The sequence below is a fragment of the Rhinolophus hipposideros genome (assembly GCF_964194185.1).
Source record: "Rhinolophus hipposideros genome assembly, chromosome: 9".
NCBI lineage: Eukaryota > Metazoa > Chordata > Mammalia > Chiroptera > Rhinolophidae > Rhinolophus > Rhinolophus hipposideros.
The window spans coordinates 53,220,461-53,238,410 of NC_138055.1; the positions used below are offsets into that span (position 1 = coordinate 53,220,461).

General features: G+C 46.6%; 1 protein-coding gene across 1 annotated transcript; it reads right to left on the reverse strand.

The window, feature by feature from the left end:
• Positions 1-11,492: 11,492 nt before the first annotated feature.
• On the reverse strand, positions 11,493-17,624 carry KRT1 (keratin 1; the record flags this gene model as incomplete). Its single annotated transcript, XM_081060323.1, has 9 exons — positions 11,493-12,207; positions 12,299-12,333; positions 12,833-13,053; positions 13,630-13,755; positions 13,880-14,044; positions 14,894-14,989; positions 15,413-15,473; positions 15,782-15,996; positions 17,070-17,624. 9 exons carry the CDS (start codon positions 17,622-17,624, stop codon positions 11,837-11,839), a joined length of 1,845 nt encoding a protein of 614 aa, XP_080916449.1. The 3' UTR covers positions 11,493-11,836.
• Positions 17,625-17,950: the final 326 nt, after the last annotated feature.

Consider the following 17,950-nt stretch of genomic DNA (forward strand, 5'->3'; position numbering starts at 1 on the left):
TGAGCTGCGTCTCTCCCACACAGAGAAATATCCAAAGACAGAAATGTCAGGGAGCCTCTCAACGAAGATTCTTGGGGGTGGAGGTAGAGGTGGAGAGTATGTGTGGACCCCACCTTCCCTACCAGTTCCCCTAAGTCAGCATTTCAGTTGGTGACGAAACACTAGAGTGTAATGTGCTGAGGACTTCCTGTTCTCCCATTTTTCAGGGCAGACCCCACACAACCACACCCTCTGGTCAGGGCCTGTCCTCTGGAGACCCACGAATACATCATGTTGTTGGCTAATGTCCACACATTGGAGGTTCCCAAAGGGCCAGGATGGTGCCTGCATTTTTCTCCATGCCATTCACTATTGGGCAGAAATAATGCTTCTCTGGTAAGACAGAGAGAGGTGACGATGAGAGAATTTTATGATGGGGACGTGGTGGTAGGGTTATCTAGGCAGGATCATGACCCCAGGTCATGGCCGTCATTTTCTATTGCCCTGTTCCCTGTAGACAGTAACCAAGCACAAGTCCTGTCATCCACAGCCAGCAGAAAGGAGTGTCATATTTTACCAAGCAGGTCACCCTGGGGAGCCCCTCCCACTTGGGCAGTGGACACAGCATCTGGAGTTACTGACCCTGGGAGAGAACAGGAGTAGTTTATTCACTTGTCTAGCTTCCTTGGCAGGACCTCGAATATCTCCTATTTGCACAGCACTTTGTCCTTCACTAGGTGTTTGTTTGTTTTTTTGTTTCTTTCACATTCCTCATGTCATTTTTAATATCTGCTGATAATCCTGTGAGGTGAGGAATATTACAGATGGGGAAACGGAGCTTTGCTATAATGACACAGGGCTTGTGCCCAGGATACCTGTTGTTTTGTTGGTCACAGGGCTTCCCAGCGTCTCTCCAGACAGCAGGGGGCTGATGGTTTGGAACAGCCACCCTCCCAGCGCCTTTCCACATATCCTCCCTCTTTCTCATCTCCCTAAGTCTCTCCAGTCCGGAATTCCCCTTTGCTAGCCCATGGGGTGCCTGTTCCCCCTTAACTTTGTGCTCCCTCACTCTATCACACCTGCAGCTTTGTTTCCCCCTTCTTTATCTAATTACTTCCCTTTCGCAAGTAGCCAAGCCATGTCTACGGGTCTCGGCTCACACACCCCCAAGCTGGCTTCTTAAACAGAAGTCCATGGAGAGTCCCTGGCCGGGCTCTGGAAAGTTCTTACAAAATTGGATGCTTATGCAGGAATGTGCGGTTTCGCTGTGAAGAGGGAATAAAGCTCTTCCAGATTCTCACTGAGGCTCATGACCCAAATAGATTTACACAACACTGTCCTGAACTGATCTCACTTCCTGGTATTTCTTGCCACCTGCCCCAGACCCTTCCTCCCAGATGGCTCACCTCATTGCCACTAATATGATGACTGACTCTCTCTCTCTGGACACTGCTTTTTGGCCACACAAGAGGGTCTGCGAGAAGAGACCTTTGCAGGATGTTCTGGGTTTCTGCTCACGCCCAAGAGGGTGGAGATGGGGGCAGGGAGCACAGACCAGGGGACGCTGCTGTGGGTGTGGACCCAGGAGGGCTGGGAGGAGGAGGAGTGTGATAGATTATCAGATTGAGTGTGAGAAAGGAATATTCCCTTCCCTATTCCCATGTCACAGGCTGCGTGTATGTCACAAATTAGAAAGGAAGGGATGAATCTTGGCACCTCCCCCCTATACAAAGTGTGAATTTGGCTGGCATCCTCTATTTGTTATTTTTTTGAAAGATGCAAATACTTTTTTTTTTTAATTAAAAAGACATCGCCGTGCTCAAAAACAGGATAAATATGTCTATAGACAAGAAATAGGAACCGTAACCGACAGTAATAAACAGAAGAGCTAGTAGCCCCTTTGGTGTGGCGTTTTGGGAGACAGCAGAGGGTGCCAAGAGCCTTGGTAAGAATAAGTTTCCAAGGCCTTCCTCCTGCTCTTTGTGGACACAGAGACACTGGCACAGCAGTGCTCAGGCAGTGCCTTGACGAGAAGAGCAGCGAGAGGCGCCCACCCTGTCGCACAGCAGGAGCCCTGCTCCAGGGGCACTGGAAAGTGAGGAGTCGATCCAGGGTGCCACTTGGGAAGTTGCCACTCACACTGTACAGGAGCCACCAAGCTCCCTGGAGGAAGAAGACTCAGCAGTTGTGGGAAGGCTGGGACCTGGAAGAGTGTTCTGGGAGCTGGAGGGCCACCCAGGGGCAGACACTGAGCTGGGCAAATGCCCCTGGGAGGAGCAGGGCAGCGCAGAGAGGAAGCAGGGAGAGTGAGGAGCTGGTCGTGCTGCTAATCTCAGTACTATCGAAAACCGTGCAGGCTGTCTGTACAGTATTTCCACAGCTGCCACACCCTTGAGGTTTGATCTCTTACTCACCAGCTACCCTCCTCCTGTTATTTTCCACCTCCACTTCCCTGCTTCCCAGATTAGCAGCTGGGAGGTTGAGCTCAGCTGGATCCCCAGGATTCTGCTGCCTCTTCCTAGCCACGTTCCTACAAAAGGTCCTAGCATCCCAGACCCTAGTGAGGGCCTGGTGGTCAGCCCTGCTAGGGGCAACTGCTTCCCAGACAGCCAATCGGGAACATCATCCCTGAGCAGGCTGGCTGCTTACATGATCTTGGGAAAGCAGCCTTTGCCTTTGCCCTAAAACTCGGACAACCACCTGCCAAGGGGTGAGTGGTCTCCACTTGTCTCCCCTGAGAGCCAGGGAAGGACCGATGCCTCCAGAGGAGAGGTGAGACTTAGGTTATCCTTTTGATGAGGCTGAGAGCTGTCAGGTCAGGTTTCCTCACTGGCATCTTAGCGGCAGCAGCTCGGTTCTCTGCCTGGCACTGGGGGCAGCATCCTTGTGCCAGGGCAGACCAGGGATGGCATGGCTCCTTGTCCTCCTCTGTGAGCATCCTGGTGGGGAAACGCATGAGAAGGAAGCTTCTGAGGCGGGGTCCAAAGCTGAGCTGTCTTGTTCTGCCTGGGTGACAGAAACCACAGGCTCAAACACTGGGTCTCTGGGGATTTTTTTCTAACCCTTAGGTCTTTTCCTTGCCCTCTGTCCAGTGTAAAAAGTGACTATGGTATCCCAAGAGAAAAGATTCGGAGGGATTCTCTGTTTACGGGGAGAAAAGCTATAATGATAAATTACTCTTGCACGGTGCCTTGTGATAAAGGCGGTGCTGGGAGCTGGTTAAGGACATGGATTTGTGTCACCCACCTGGATGGAATCCGGCTCACCACTTACTAGCTTCTTGACCTTAGAAGAGTTACCTACCCTTTCATGGCCTCTTTCCTTATCTGTAAAGTGGGCAGCATAGTCGTATTCACTTCAGAGAGTTTGTAGAAAAATAAATGACACCATACATGTAGCACTTAGCAGACCTTCTGGCAGAAAGCAAAGTTGTCTACTTTCCCATTGCCTAGAAAATGTCTAAAAACTCCAAAATTGTGTGATAATACAATAAAACAACATCAGTTCCTAGGCTGCATCTTGCCACCTGACATGCACCCCTTCCTGAGGGGTGCCCACCTCCCAGTCCCCCTACTCCCTGGAGCTCCTGTCCCTTCCCCATTTCAGGTCCCAGAAGGTAGTCAGCTCAGCCCTGCTCAGGTATTAACCAGACGCTTGTTGCAATCTCATGGTAATGGCTCTAGAATTTGAAACTTCACCCCATAAATGAGTATTTATTTTAAAAGGAGGACTCTTGAATGCTTCAAGACCTACAAGAATGAAGTCACAGGGAAAAGGAGGGACAGGACTCAACCTTTATCTCCTAGGAAGCAGGCTTTCCACGGTACCCCAGCAATGCCTCTAATCAATGGCTGCACCCCACACTCCAGTATATTCTCCAGGAAGAACAACAGTGATAATGATAGCTCCCTTCCTGTAACACTTGAGATCACCCCCACAGATGTAATTTCATTTTGACCATCTCCTTCTGAAATAAGTTGGGCAAATATTATTATGCCCATTTCACACATGAGTAAATGGAGCCTCTGAAAGAATAAAGAGACCTGCCTGAGATCAACAGATCAGCACATGGCAGATCTAGGACTTGACCAATGTCTTCGGGCTCCACATCCTTTCATGAGCCCCACTTCTACCCACTCCACCCTCTTCTGCCTAATCCTTGCTCCCAATACAGAGATTTAATAAAAGTAATCTGTCCGTCTGAATGGCTCTCCCCCCCACTCTAGTATATGTACCAAATAACAGCTCAGAAACATGTTAGAGATCACCCCAACTGATACCTTCATTTTTAAGATGAAGAGACTAAGTTCAGTGACTTGTCAAGGTCTCATGACTAAAGGGTAACAGAGCAGGAACCCAGCCCAGCAGCTCTGCCACCAAATCCTACCACCCGACAGCATGGAATTCCATAGCTAGAAAAGGCCTCAGGTAGATGAAGAGCAGGGGTTTAATAAACAGAGTCAACACCCAGCTACCCACAATGATAGAAGATAGGAAGTAAACAGGAGCTGTGTCTTTTCCAGGCTTCTAAATATTACATTGAAACACTTCCCCTGGGCTGTTAAGATGTCAAACCAACTGCTCCTTCCTAGTCACATATCTGTGGGTGGCCAGGGAAGGGGATAATAGGTTGGGTCCAGAAGCAAGATAAATCCAACCCTTGCTTCATCAGACCCTCAATAACCACATGTTGGTGATTGTCCTGCCATGAGATGGACTGCATTTCTTCCCCTGGTCCTGCTGGGGGCACACTCCTCCATGGTGGCACATGGCAGGGCACAAGGGCCAATGAATGAGGTGGCATGAGGCATCTGCCACACCACCTTGCCTCATAGATTGATGTCCTCACCATGGAAACCCTGTTTATGTATTATCAAACCAAGAGAGAAAATTGCTGAAGAGAAGGCAGCCAAAAACAGAGTCCTCACCCTGGATCCCAAGCACACCTCAGCAGTTAGCACATATGAGTGAAGACACTCAAATGTTAACCTACGAAGGTTGATAAGGGGTGATTTCAATTGCAGAACCATCTCATGCTTCCTTCAGGGATGCAGGTAATGCACTGCATTCTCCACTTGCCCAGAATGTTGTTCTAGCTCCACCAGGTTTAGAACAAAAGGAGATCAAATGTGCTGACAACAGGAGAAACTTAAGGCTGATAAGGAAAGAGGCTAATCAATTACCCCATTGCGTACAGAGTAGGAAGGTGGATAGTAGGAATATATAGGTTGTCAGATCCAAAAAGCTAAGCGAGGGACCTGCCCCTCCCACATCCCTTCTCACCTTCCAAATAATTGAAATTAATTAAGGACCTAGAGCTGAAAGAGAGGCAAGATGGCCTCCCCTCAGTCTTCATCTCGAGTACATCTTGCCATGAACAACCCATGCTCAAAGACTGAATTCTGCTATTTTCTTAATTGAACAAACAAAAATGTTCTCCAAATCACCAATCAGATCAGCTCAAACCAAGACCAAACTTTTATACTTTTTAAATAACTGGTCAAAATATTCTGGAAGTTGAATCTGGGACTTGAGGTAGGAAAAGAGGGAGAAGACTAGGGAGGATTTGGGAAGATTGTGGGGAAAGCAGGTAACCATGGGATCTCAAGTTGGAAGTAGTTCCATCCAGGGTTTGCTTCTCTTCTGAAGCACCCCTGCTTCGGGAAAGGCCAGCCGACTTGTGTGTCTCCAATGGAAACTCACTCAGCATCTCACAGGGCATCCCCTACCACCATCAGACAACAGACCTGGCTGAAGGTTCTTCAGAGTGACCCCTGTCACTTCCAAGCAAGAACAAGCCTGACCGTCTTCCATACACCAACGGTGTGATCCATCTTCAGTGAGCGTGACGGTCACACCCACCCTCAGTCATCTTTGATTTCCTTCCGAGCCCCTTCTCTGCCCCAGTTCTTGTCCCTGAGCTCACACTAGCTTTCCCGTGGGTCGCTCAGAACTTTCCAACTGATCAGGATTGAGCACAATACCCAGGGGAGAGATCTTTCTCCCACTGTCAGATACTCTCTGTACCAAGAAGAATTTAGCTTCTTTTTTATGTCTCTATGACCAACAGAACAGAACCAAGGAAAAGTCTTTTTTTTTTTTTTTAGTTATTCCCAAGCAGCTTTCCGAAATATCCATATTATATCATCTTCAGTCTTACCACCCCTGGGAGCTACTGCCTTGTAACCAATACAGGTCCCATCGTTGTGTGTAAAGGAGCCTTTGTACCAGCAGAGGACACTCCATACTGTCTAGACACAACTAACAGGGCCCATTGACAGATTGGAAACTGGGCGTGGGCACGAGGGAGGGGTGGGAATAACACTACATGAACCTGAGAAGGTCATAAGTTGTCTAAGACTGTGCCATTTTTCTAATAATGGATCGGCAAGGAGTGACACGTTCACTCCAGCGGATATGGGAGAGGCAAGCACAGTTACACAGAGCATCCCAAGGCATCTTGGGTATCCACACTTCCAATAAACAACGAAAAATTGCCAACAGCGCCCAAATGTCTCTTGGACACGTTTACCCTCCCTTTCGTTTGGCATAAGACTCCAGCCAACTGACTCCAAGAAGCAACTTTATAGACCACATCTCTGGCTTCCAACTGTACTCAATGTATTAGCCATGCCCTCTTCACAAGGAAAGGGGCCTGTGATGCTACTGCATCCCTTCCACCTACCCAAATCCTGACCATATTTCTAGGCTCTTCTCAACGTAGTTCCTCCAGAAAACTTCCGCTCACACTTGACTTCTTTTCCTGGCTGCCTTTGAAATGTGCTTCCTTCCTGGTTTCCATGACATTGTGCTCTCTCACTTCTCCCATCTTCCATGACTACTCCTTTATACTCATTACTGATTTCTCTGTCTTTGTCTGGTCCTTAGGCAGAGTGGTCTTGAGAGTTTGTTCTTGATTCTCCTCTCTCTCTCTCTCTCAAGAAAATAAGTTCTTTTAATGGTAAATAAAACAGAAACTAATGGAAATAGTTACACAATTCAGGGGTTCACGTAATATACTCTCAGATGGAGATATGGCCTTTCCACAGCCTCTCCTCCTCAGCACACACACACACACACACACAAGAGGACAACTGAAAATATGTGCCTGATATTCTCCCCTGGAGGCTCTAAAAATGTCCTCAGCCACAAAATGTCCCAAAACAGCAGTACTGCCCAATGATCTTTTGAAATTCTGCGGAGACATTTCTTGCTTATCTCCGTGATATGGAGGGCTGTTACTGACATTTGGTGAGCAGGAGCCCTTTGAAAGCTCCACCATTTATTATGGTTCAGCCCAGGACATTCTACCCCACATCACATCACAGACACATGCCAAGTGCTTTTGCTGTGTTTTCAGATATACTGAGTTGCTGAGAAATGAAACTACTGCGTACATCCAGAAAAGGCTGTATGTTCTCTTCAGAGGGAAGTGTCAGAGGTTGTTACCTTTTCGGAAAACTGTATTGTCAATGGCAAACTTGCTCATTTTATTTAAGTTCCCAGTACAGCATATGTGCATTACCCTGCATTTGTAGCTAATTGAACGCATGGTAATTCTACCTATCAGTGCAAACATCTAATGCTCCAGTGCGTCTTCTAATACAGTCTTGCCTGAGAACTTACAAAATATATATGATAATATTACTCGGTTTTTCCCTTTTGCGTCTCCTTTATATTGCAGTTAAGGCATTGTGTTGATACTTGTAAATTATGCGTGATCATAGGTATACCATCTATGTTTTTCTTTTCTTGGCAGCAAAACGGTGTTACTTTAATTTTTGTTATAAAACAGAGGTCAATAAGAGTCATACCTTTAGAATTACTGACCTAAAGAAACAATATTCTTTTTCAAAAGAAACTTTCATCAATAACCATAAAGTCCCTGTTAAAATGTACACAGTTTGATAGAACTGGCCAGTTGTATGAGGCTTTCTCATAATCCCTCCAAGGGACCCCGAGAAAGTCCTCATTCCAATGAAGTCTGTCCTGGGGATTTGGTGCCTCAAATTCCATGCAAACCCACAGGCTTTTGTATAAGAACATCTTTTGGATTCCCTCTCCTTCGGGCTGGTGAACCCCCCTAAGACTAATGAAGACCCTCTCCCAAGGAAAGGAGTGGGATGGTGGCATTGAACTAAACTGAGCTTGCATCTGAGAATCAAGAGTTACAGAAAGAGTTGCTGGTTTCTGCTGTTTTCCCAGGGGCACTAGATGATTGTCTTAGGCCTGGAATTGTGGGAGAGGAGGCAGTTAGTGTGTGGGGAGAAGGTGGGAAGATTGTTCTTCTCTAGAGTTAGATGAATCCCAGAGCTCTATTAGAGAGATGGCTGCGTAAGAGCCACACCGTTCTGGAAAGAAACTTTGGCCGGTTATGGAAGGGAGACTGTCCACCAAACTGACAGCTGCAATGCTGCAGCCATCCAAAGAAGAAGAATGTCCCGAAAGGTGCCCCGACGCTCTGTTGGCCAATGAAGCGAGGGAAGCAATCTGTCCTTCTAGCTGAAACTCTAGGAGGAAGACACAAGGATCTAGACCCAGGGAGAAGAGGTGTGTACAGATATCCTAAGGTTAGGGAGAAATGCTGGTATTGGGTCATAGGCTGGGGCATATGGGCAGAAGCCACAGCCAGATTCCAAAAGGCTTATCTGCTGAAGACCATGCAATTCAAATCCGAATGGAGTGGAGAGTGAGGTCTGTGGGGTTGGAGCAACCCCTTTCCTTCTCATTGGCCGAATACAGAGTAGGTTGAGGTTGTAATAAGTCAGTAGGTCCCAAAACCCCATCTGAGAACTTCTGACATGCAAACAATAGTCCAGACTCCACTGAATGCCTACAAGGTCCTTCTTGATTGGATCTAACTAACTCTTCACACTCATTTCTTGTCACTAACTTCATGTTCCTTCAGATGATCAAATACTTTGTGCAATTTCACTCTTCCATGTTTTCACCCATAGTATTCCTTCTGCGAGAGTGTCCTTCTCTGCCTTAAATGTCCTTGTCTGCCTGACAAACTCCTATTTATCCTCTAAAATCCTGCCCAGCATCACTTTTAATAACCCTCACATCCATATGTACCATCTCTAGGCCTTGTCTGTGTTTCTGTCATTGCGAGGGTCATGTGCATTGTAATGACATGTTTACATACTCCCCGTCACCCAAGTATCTAAGCTCTTTGAGAACAAGACCATGTCACACTCATCATAGTACCCCAATGTCTAATGTGTGGCCTCATCCCTCACACATGGTATGTGTGCAGGAACTGTTTGTTGAACTGAACGGAATCCAGATTTTTCCTTTACTGTCTTTCTAACACTAATGCATTTGGGCACTTGATCTTACTCAGTTTACTTCTATGTTGTACACTGACTTACAGCGGGTTTTCCTTTAGTTCTTATGACCTTACAAGTTTTGATAAGTGTCACTGTAAATTGTACTGGTCTCTGTTTCATGTCTGACCTTACCAAGTAAACAAGATGAAATGTGACTAAAGAAAGTTGTAATCTAAGAAAAAATTTAGAAAATATGTGTCCAAGTGCTAGAATACGTCACTGTTCATTCAACAGTGTCCTAGATGCTATATCTCATGGCCCCAGAGGTCCATTCTGCTGTGGAGAAGGCATACCATCTCCCCCCTCAAGGCCACCCAACTCCCATTGTTCTAAATCTGCCTTTTGTGACTACTTCAGTTTTCCAGGTACCTTGATAGCAGGATGGGGAGGCGCTGGTATTTCAGTCACTGAAACTGTAGATTCCCCCACAAGCTAATACACAGACATTCTGGTTCACACATTCATCTCTTATGTGTTTGATTTAGAAATATCTGTTCTCCAGAGCAGATTCAACTTGAGTGCATTGAGAAAATCAATTTCATTCCCTACAGAGCTATCACTGGGCCACAGTGACCATATCAAGTAACTTCCCTCCTTGGTGGCCCTGACAGCCAGCCACTGCCTTCTACTTCTTTGTCACTCCCTTTTAATTTCACTTAACTACTTCTATATACTACATTTATAGTTCACAAAGTACTTTCACGTTCTGTATTTTATCCTCTTAATGTCTAGAGGTAAATATTCTCATCCCCATTTCACCTACCAGAAAACTGAGGCTCAGAAGGGTCAAGTGACTTGTCCAAGGAGCCACACATTCTGTAAGCTGTGAATTATTTTCCTGTCACTGCCCCTTAAATACCACAGTAGATGAAACTCAGAATCCAAGTTCCTTGTTTTTTCTATCCACCGTCATGTTATCCAGACTCTCACATCGGTCCAAACAGGAAGCAGCTCTGATGAAGGCATGATGGGGAGGAGAAATAGAGCTCACCGAGTTGTGCTTGCAGAATCCTTGTGGATCTATACTCTCTAGTCCCCTCGGCTCTGGTTGACACTGGAGCTAGAAATATTTTTCCTAATGGGAAGCTATAAAAACTGACCCTCAGAGAAATTGACTGACTTTTTCATGGTCAGAGGACCACTGGGAAGCTGATGTTCATTTGTGCCTTAAAGCAAGTATTTACTGAGCGGTCTAGAGACTGAGCAGCAATGTTACAACAGCCAGGTCATCGTCACCATCATCATCATCACCATTATCATTAACATTGACACTCAAGGAGTGCTTACTATATGCTGATCATCTTTTTTAAGTCTCACAATAATTCCCATACGGAAGGCATTATTATCCCCATTTTAGAGATGGTAAAACTGAGGTACAGAGAGGTCTGTACCCTGTACATTATCACAGAGCTGGTAAACGGTACTATGGTAATATCCAAAGCCAAGTATATCTGAATCCAAATGTCCATGCTTCTGGCCTCCATACAGTACAGGCTGTATGTCCACAAATGAACTTTAGGAATAACCATAGGGAATTAAGTGGAGCTTTGGGTAGTGGTCTGAAAGAGAGGGGAAATGGATATACAGCTCTCCATTACCACTCTTGGTTCTTGAACCCCCCAGGCCAAAGTCTGTATTCTGGCTGTCGTAGCTGCTGACCCTGCATTACCCACACCCTTCCCATCACCGGCTGTTCCACATGAACAATTACTTTTCCATGCAATACTTTGCCCTCTTCTCAATGTTAAACTCCTCCTTCCCAACCTGATTGCTCACTGCTCTTTTCAAGAAAACCTTCTCAGAAATAAAACCTGCTACCCTAGTCTCTCCATTTCTCTGTAACATCTCCACCCTCTGGGAAAGAGCTCGTTCTGGTGAAATGTTTAAAGCTAACTGTTGCCTGACCAGTCTCCCATCTTCCTCATGGTCATGTGTCCCAACTCCCCCACAGGCCATCTGGTTCGAGGGTCTTCTTTCCCTCCCACAAAGCACCCATCCCGGAGAGGCAGTGCCATGAACTAAGAAATGTAAGACTCAGAGAGAATTTCAAATGCAGTTTATTGCAGCCACACAAGATCTCTCCTCAAAAGACAGTCAACTTGCTTACACCATATGTACAAAACCAAAGCACCATATGTACAAAAACAGCGCTTGCTGCAAGAGATAGGATAGTAAGGAGTCCAGAACAGATGTGCTCCGTGCATGACAAAGAAGGGGTGGGTCTAACCAGCCCTCCCCCGGCGGACTTAGGAGGTGCTTTGAAATGTATTGTGTATAGTAGTGATGGCTGAACTGTTTCTGAGGCAAAGCACAAAGCAGGGTCATCGCCAGAGACTGAGTTTGCCACTGACTTACAATTTTCTTTGGGAAGCAGAGCAGAAAGGAAAGAGCTGGGGCCGTATGATCAACCAATGTAACTAATCATAGCTTTTTGATTCAATAAGGCGGGGACAATTGACCTTGGTCTTGCCAAGCATATTTGGGAGTGACGGAGAAAGAGAGCTAACAGTATAGAGAGTGCCTCTTTATCTGGTCCCTCGGGAATAGCTGGTGGAAATAAACTTCACGCTGGAACTGCCACCAGAGGTCTTGGTGCCCCCAGAGCTGGAACCCTGGCCTCCCGTGGAGTCCCAGCTGCCTCCGGAGCTGCCTCCGCCGCCAGCACCCCTGCCGCCAGAGCTGCCGCCGCCCCCTCCAGAACCTCCTCTGTGTCCCCCACTGCTGCCTCCGGCGCCGCCGTAGCTGCCACCGCCGCCACCTCCGGAGCCGTAACTGCCGCCGCCACCTCTGGAACCGTAACTGCCACCTCCGTAGCTACCCCCGCCGCCGCCCGAGCCGTAACCCCCGCCTCCTCGGCCACCTCCTCCACTGATGCTGGAATGGCTGGTGCTCACAGCTGCAAGGGAACACTCAGTTATCTCCAACCCAGCTCCCTTTCCAACCCAGCAAAACCTGCACAGGCCCCAGAGAAATCAGCTTGTACTTACACACACTCACGTTGGGGGCACACTCTCCTGACATCCTGTAGAAGGAATAACAAATCCCTCATCATTCTCCAGCTTTGCAAACCTCTTCCCCAAGCCCTCTCAGCCCTCCCAAAACTCCCTGTCTGAGGCTTCTCCTTGATTGGAAATCTAATCCAGTCCCCTCTCGCCTCCAAACCTCTAGTATGTTTTTCACAAACAGGGAGAAATCTCCATAGAAGTTAGACAAGTGTTGCAGCTAGTGGCAGGTTTCCTTTAAAGGCACTAACTTTAGGCCAGGTGCCATCTGAGCAGCCCAGATGAAGAATACATTTCTCCACCTCAAAGCACTTCATAAAGACGCTTTAGCCCTCAAAAGAGACAAATGGGTGACCCTGGTTCCCAAAGTGAACTGAGCCTTTCCCCCTGCACCATCTGCCTTTCCTTTCCCCATACCCAGGACAAGTAGCAATCACATGTTTGCATCTTCAACAGCAGTCAGCTTGCAAGGGAGGAAGAACATAAGATGGGGCAAACTGTCCAGGGTCCCTTTTTCACCTGCTTTCCTCTCCTTCCAGGAGGGTCCTGTAGGTGGCAATCTCCACGTCCAAGGCCAGCTTGACATTCATCAGCTCCTGGTAGTCACGCAGCAGGCGGGCCATGTCCTCCTTGGCCTTCTGCAGGGCGTCCTCCAGCTCATTCAGCTTGCCCTGGGCGTCTTTGAGGGCATTCTCACCTCGTTGTTCAGCATCGCTGATGGACTGCTGCAGCCCAGATATCTGAGAAAGGAGAATCCAGCACGTTACACACTCTCCTATCACCTAATCCCACCTTGGCCTTCTTATATCAAATTGATCTCTTCAACCCTGTGAGGCCTCTACTCTGGGTGCAACAGAACCACCAGAGCTGCAGTCATCTCATATATTCTCCTGCTGCCAGATACCGTAGCATATCACCGTGTTCATTTTCCTAAACACCCTTAAAAGTGATACAGCAGCTTCTCTTGGTCATGAGTTGAGGCTCCTCTACCCCTTGACATTCTTCTAACTGTGTACCCTGAAACCTTCGGGCTGCCTTTCTTCTCATTCACCACCACGTAAGTCTCACTTTGGCTCATGGGCTAGGTCACTCACGACAATCCCTTCTATTTCTCTACTAGGTCATTTTCACAAGTTTCCTTAAAGAGAGCCCTCAGTGATGGCTGAATTCTGGTAATCAGTATAGTCACCAAAAGAACTAGAAATAATACGATAACCTTGATGTGAATTGCAAGATTCAAAATCAGAAAAATGCCCTCCGCTTAATTACCTGTGGGTCCCCTTCTCCCCAGTCCAGTAGCAGGTGGAAGCAAGTACCTGTTTCTTGACACTGTCAATTTCAGATCTAAGTCTCTGGATCATCCGATTCAGCTCTGAAATCTCCATCTTTGAATTTTTCAAATTGTCCCCATGTTGGCCAGCAGTGATCTGGAGCTCTTCATACTAAAGATGGTGGATCAAGTCAGTTAGATGTGGCAGAGTACACTCTGGCTCACGCACACAAATATAAGAGAAAACACAGGATAGCAAGACAAGACATTTCAGGAAAGCAGGCCAGTCCATTCACCTTGGTGTGGTACAGGGCCTCGGCCTCAGCCTTGCTCCTCTGGGCGATCTCCTCGTACTGGGCCTTGACCTCGGCGATGATGCTGTCCAGGTCCAGGCAGCGGTTGTTGTCCATGGACAGGACCACATTGGTGTCACTGATATGAGTCTGCATCTGGGACAGCTCCTGCAAGACATAATAGTTCAGTGACTCTTGTAGTGTTAACACAAAAAACACCTTAGACAGAGGGAAGGGTCTCAAGATGGAAGGTATAACTGCTGGTGGGAATGCAGACTGGTGCAGCCGCTATGGAAGGCAGTGTGGAGGTTCCTCAAAAAATTACGAATAGAATCACCATATGACCCAGCAATCCCTCTCCTGGGTATCTATCCAAAAAATCTGAAAACATTTATACATAAAGACACGTGTGCTCCAATGTTCATTTCAGCTTTGTTTACAGTGGCCAAGACATGGAAACAGCCAAAATGTCCTTCGATAGATGAATGGATAAAGAAGTTGTGGTATATATACACAATGGAATACTATTCGGCGGTAAGAAAAGATGATATAGGAACATTTGTGACAACATGGATGGATCTTGAGAGTATAATGCTAAGCGAAATAAGTCAGACAGAAAAAGCAGAGAACCCTATGATTTCACTGATATGTGGGATAGAAACCAAAAACAACAAAAGAACAAGACAAACAAATGAGAAACAAAAACTCATAGACACAGACAATAGTTTAGTGGTTACCAGAGGGTAAAGGGGGTGGGGGGAGGGAGATGAGGGTAAGGGGGATCAAATATATGGTGATGGAAGGAGAACTGACTCTGGGAGGTGAACACACGATGTGATGTATAGATGATGTAATACAGAATTGTACACCTGAAATCTATGTAATTTCACTAACAACTGTCACCCCAATAAATTTTTTAAAAAGGTGGAAGGTATAGCTCTATTCTTCTGGATAGTGGTGGGTTCAGGCTTAAAAGCTCTCCATTTGGGTAAACATGGTCGAAATTAGAGGACTTACCACTTGGTAGAGCGTTGTAAGGAAATCAATTTCCTGATGCAAGTTGTCAACTTTGGCCTGAAGGTCCACCTTGGTCATATAAGCAGTATCCACATCCTGGAGGAACAATAGACATCATGAAGTCATACTCTTTCCAGGGTGAGTCCCTCTCACCAGCTGTGAGGGGATTTTCCATGTAGAAATGTTGTTTGGGGCCTACTCTACACCTTTATATCACAGATGGATCACAATCCCTAAATTGCCCCACCCCTAGGATCACAGTCACAAAGGAGTTTGCCAGATTTGCTGAGAACTTGCCTCCCCACTTACTACATGAAGTGCTGAGGGATCTGGAGAAGTCGAGTGCCTGGATAAGTCCAGGTTCATGCTCATGTGGGGGGGATGGGGAAACTCTCCTTCAGCTATTCACCAGGCCCACTACCTGGTTCTCCACATCTTGACTTCTTTCTGCTTAGTACTTGGAGACCTTCTTCTATTGTTTATTTCAGATGTGAGGTCCATCCTACAGAAGTTGCTCACCTTTTTGATGGTCACAAATTCGTTCTCTGCATTAGTCCGTTTGTTGATTTCTTCTTCATATCTGCGAGGAAATCAGAAGTGAACTCAGAGAAGGGGAGCCCTGAAGTTCTGCTTTCTAGACTAAAATTGGCACTGCCTGTCATTGCTTTTGTATTATAAGCCTGGGACATCTTAACCACCCCTTTCTTTGCAGCAATAAAAACCATGACACTCTTTCTAGCTTCTGAAAAGATGAAGATACCTGAAAAGGCCAAATTGATTTGCCTCTAACCTAAGACAAGACACTGTTGCACACCGTTGTCTTCGCTCGTCACTGTCTGGAAATATTTTATAACGAAAGTCAAGAGTTGCCCCGTCAGCTTCCCTTACTTGTTCCGGTAATCTTCCACCAGGTCCTGCATGTTCTTCAACTCCATATCCATCCGAGATCGGTCACTCGTCAGTTGGTCCATTCTCTTTCTAAGATTATTGATATATGCCTCAAAGTAGGGCTCCAAGCTGTGGGTCCTAGTGGAGGTATCCACCTGCTGCAGCAGTTCCCATTTTGTTTGCAGCACCTGGTTCTGCTGCTCCAGGAACCTCACCTAAAAACACAAGACCCTATTACTCACTGGTGCAGAAGTAGAGTCCTATGGCCATTGAGCACCAAGGGCTACCACACAGCAAGGCCATACTTGACTTAGAAAAGAACTTCGATTCCTGTTTTCCTGGCCATGACAAACAGAAAAATAGGAAAAAGATGATCAAGTTCATATGATCTTCATTGTAAAACCCAACTCTCTGTTAATTCAGTCAAGCGTTCATTTCCCTGAGAATGGCAGTTAAAGTACTATTTCAGTTGGAACTTTAGAAGGGAGTAGCTGCACAAAAACTAAATAGCAAAATACACATTAAAAAAATGGACTACAATCACGCTTTGAAACAGGTACATGACGCTTAAGAGGTTTGCCTTCCGAATTTTTTTTAGGTAGGTTGCCGTAAAAATTTGTTTGCATTCCCTAAGCACACAGTTCAAAAGTATATGGGGAAAATCCAAAACTGGATTCCAAATCTATCATGGATAACTTGAGTTGGCATTATTGATGATTAATCAAAAAGTAAAAAATGGTTTACATGTTTTTCCAGAGCAGATACTTGGAAGTATAAGTATAAAAATATCTTGACCCTGATCTGGTACCAGTGTAAAATTCTCAGAGGGCAGACTTCTTCTGACAGCAAAAGATGTTTGGCACTGACTACATACTTTCTACAACAATATCCGTTGCGCTCTGTTTACACTCAACTCCTTTTTTATAGCTAGGAAGACTTTTCCGGGGCTCTCATTTGCACCCTACAAATGGGATGAGTTAGCCTCTTCTCTGTTATCCTCATTCATGTGAGTCCCAATTCAGTGCAAGGGCTGAATTAAAAACCACATTAAGGTGATGTCAAATTCACACGCGTTTAGGTAGCCCGCAGACCCCTTTGTCAAGGAGAGTTGTCATTAGCATCATTCACAAGCATACTTCTAACATACCTCCTAGAAGACAATTTCACCAAATACCTTTTAATCCTCTAAACACAGAAAGTTGAGGCTCAAACCCAAACGCGTCTTGGCTGCGCCCATCTCAAATGGACCAGGAACAGCTCTCCCGGTGCACTGAGCTGACAAACTCACCTTGTCGATGAAGGAGGCAAATTGGTTATTGAGTGACTTGATTTGCTCCCTTTCTTGAGACTTTACTCTTTGAATCTCAGGGTCAATTTCCACATTGAGGGGTTGCAGGAGGCTCTGGTTGATGGTGACTTGCTGTATGCCACCAGGGGGGCAGACAGGCCCAAAACCACCCCCAAAACCACCTCCCCCAAAACCACCTCCACTGCCAAAGCCACCACCTAAACCACCACTGCCAAAACCACCCCCAAAGCCAAAACTGCCACCTCCAAAGCCACTGCCACCATAACCACCACCAAAACCACTACGTCTACCTCCTCCAACTACACTGATGGAGATACTTTTACTGCCTCCAAGATTAACAAGACTTCGACTTCCAAAGCCACCACCAGCACCCCCACCACCACATCCTCCACCTGAAAATCGCCCGCCACCTCCTCCACTACGGCGCGCACAGGAGCTAGTGGCCCTGCGCTGGAAGCTGACCACCCCGGCAGACCCAGAGCTGAAGCCTCCTCCACGCCGGTACCCAGACCTGGAACTAAAGTGGCGACTCATGTTGTCTTAGAGAGAGTAGGAGCAAAGTGGAGAAAAGAAAGGAGCAAACACTCCTCTACCCCAAGCACAGAGACTTCCCCTTATATACAGGGAGTGATTGGGCTTGGTCCTCGAGTCAGCGGGGTGCAGTGCCACTGAAAGGTTTGACTTGCCTGCAGCCATACAAGAATTTTACGAGCCTCGACAATACAATAAACACAACACACCTCGCTCCCAGGATGGCTCTCAAAATTGCTGTGCATGCAAGATTTCTCTTGTAGTTATCATTTTATCAGACAAAATCTCTCTTCAAGTGCTTGCAACTTTGGGAAAATAGGACCCTACAT